This window comes from Silene latifolia, chromosome Y (assembly GCF_048544455.1).
Source record: "Silene latifolia isolate original U9 population chromosome Y, ASM4854445v1, whole genome shotgun sequence".
NCBI lineage: Eukaryota > Viridiplantae > Streptophyta > Magnoliopsida > Caryophyllales > Caryophyllaceae > Silene > Silene latifolia.
Genome location: NC_133538.1, coordinates 7,273,034 through 7,275,273, shown reverse-complemented (window position 1 = coordinate 7,275,273; position 2,240 = coordinate 7,273,034). Strand labels below are relative to the sequence as shown.

At 43.6% G+C, this 2,240-nt stretch overlaps 1 protein-coding gene across 1 annotated transcript; it reads left to right on the top strand.

Moving 5' to 3' along the window:
• Window positions 1-388: 388 nt before the first annotated feature.
• Window positions 389-1,687, top strand: LOC141627536 (uncharacterized). The gene is made up of 3 exons (XM_074440777.1): window positions 389-885; window positions 948-1,270; window positions 1,320-1,687. Exons 1-3 carry the CDS (start codon window positions 389-391, stop codon window positions 1,685-1,687), a joined length of 1,188 nt encoding a protein of 395 aa, XP_074296878.1.
• Window positions 1,688-2,240: the final 553 nt, after the last annotated feature.

Here is a 2,240-nt window from a genome sequence, read left to right as displayed (position 1 = left end):
CTATGGATGAGGGTCGTGTGGTTAGAGCTGGGTTGTCTGATGGTTTCATGGGTGCTGCTGATTTGTATCATCGCCCTGATCATATGGAGGCTAGGAGGGATGTTATTTGGGGCTCTAGGAAGAGGAAGTGTTGTACTGAAGTGGCTAATGTGGTTGTTCCAAATGCTATTATTACTTCAATTGAGAGTGCAAAGTCTTACCTCGTTCATCTTGCCAAGAAATTATGCAGTGGGAAGGGTATTCAAGGTGACAAGGGTGTGGTGGGCAGGGGCTTTCGTGTTACTGTTCCTGATTTGGTGATGGACGATTCTTCTGAGTCCTCTGTTAATGATGCTGATGCTGATGGTTTTGCGGAGGTTGGGCCGTCACAACCTCCTCGTTCACCATGATGGGTTTGGCCTGGAATTGTAGGGGTCTTAGTAATGCGCTCTCCCCTACAATTCCTAAGATAAGAGCGCTTCTTAGTAGGACGTACTATGATTTTCTTTTTCTTATGGAGACTAAATGTAATGCTAGTTCTATTAGCCCTTTATTTCGTTCTTTTGGTTTTGATATGTCTGTTGGAATGGACGCATTAGGCGCTTCTGGAGGATTATGGGTGGGATGGCGTAAGGGTGAAAAAATAAGCCATGTTTACTCTTGTATGAATTTTGTTATCCTCCGTATTGCGAAATATAATGGACTTTTGTGGTACTTGGTTCTTTTTTATGGGGCTCCAAAAACAGCTATGCGAGCTTCGGTGTTACATGAGTTGGAGGGTTGCATTGCTTCTTTCGAATACCCTTTTTTGATAATTGGCGATTTTAATCAAGTAGAATATCCATGTGATAAATGGGGTGCTAATTCTTCTTCACTCAATGGGGCCGCGTATTTAACGAATGAAGGGTGAGAAATGAGCTTGTTGACATACCTTTTAAAGGACCGCGTTTCACGTGGTGCAATAATAGAAAGGGTCTTAATCGGGTGTATGAACGACTGGACAAGGCCTTAGCTTCTAAGGACTGGTTCGCGGTTTTTCCTAATACTGGTTTGAAGCATTTTCCGATCCAGATTTCGGACCATGCGCCAATTGAGTTGGATCTCAACCTTGTACATAATGTTAATAGGAAACCGTATAAACTAGATTCATGGGCTCTGGAAAATGAGGATTGCCTCATGGAAATTAGGAAGGCTTGGGCGGTAAATGTTGTGGGTTCCCCGGCTTTCAGAACAGTCCGAAAACTGGCCCTGGTAAGGCAGAGGGTTAAATCTTGGGCTCTTGATAAAAGGAGTGAGTGGAATCATAAATGGGAAGAGTTCGATATTCGTTTGGAAAAAAGGCATGGATTTAGAAATAAGGGAGGGGAAGGATGAGGAATATACTAAAGTTGATGAAGAGGTACGGGCTTTTGCTAGCGCGGCTGCTAGCTTCTGGAAGCAGAGAGCAAAATTACGGTGGGCTGTGGATGGTGATGCGTGCACCAAATATTTCTTCAACTGGGTTAAAGGGAGAGCGGGTAGAAATTTTATTTATGGGATTCGGAATGCTGAGGGTGATTGGGTGTATGATCCGGGGGAGGTGGGTCAGGCTTTCCTGGGATACTTTAAAGATCTTTACAAAGCTCATTCACAGCATAGCGCAAATGATAGCCTGAATTTCCTAGATGCTGAGGACGAGATTTTTACAGGAATCACAAAACAATTCTGAGATGATGATGCGGATTGGTTACGAAAACCTTTCTCCATAAAGGAGGTCGGGAAGGTCTTCCAAATGGGGGCACTCAAGTCACCTGGACTCGATGGTATTCGGCGGTATTCTTTCAGAAATGTTGGGGGATGATTAAGTCTGATTTCACTAAGGCCGTTCTCTCGGTGCTTAACTCGGGAAGGTGTTGAGAGAAGCTAATCGGACTTTTATTACCCTGATTCCTAAAGGGGACAATCCGGAACAGGTTCAGGATTATCGTCCTATTAGTCTCTGTAACGTGTTTATGAGGATTGTCACTAAGTGCATTGCTAACCGTATGGCTAGGGTGATGAAGTTTCTGGTTGGGGAATTCCAAAATGCTTTCCTTCCGGGTAGGTTAATCAGTGATAATATCCTTCTTGCTCACGAAGCCATTCATGTCATTAATAGACATAAATATGGACAGTCTGGCAGATTTGCATTTAAAGCTGATATGAGTAAGGCCTATAATAGAGTGCGATGGCAATTTTTGGAGCTAACTCTTAGGAGGTTTGGTTTCCCGGAAAATCTGGTT

What these genes read in the sequence shown, in the direction of transcription:
- LOC141627536 (XM_074440777.1), top strand. Translation starts at nt 389, where the DNA reads ATGGGTTTGGCCTGGAATTGTAGGGGTCTTAGTAATGCGCTCTCCCCT. An exon ending in GCGTATTTAACGAATGAAGG is followed by an intron (nt 886 to 947) that starts GTGAGAAATGAG and finishes GTGCAATAATAG; the next exon opens with AAAGGGTCTTAATCGGGTGT. An exon ending in TTGGGCTCTTGATAAAAGGA is followed by an intron (nt 1,271 to 1,319) that starts GTGAGTGGAATC and finishes TTTGGAAAAAAG; the next exon opens with GCATGGATTTAGAAATAAGG.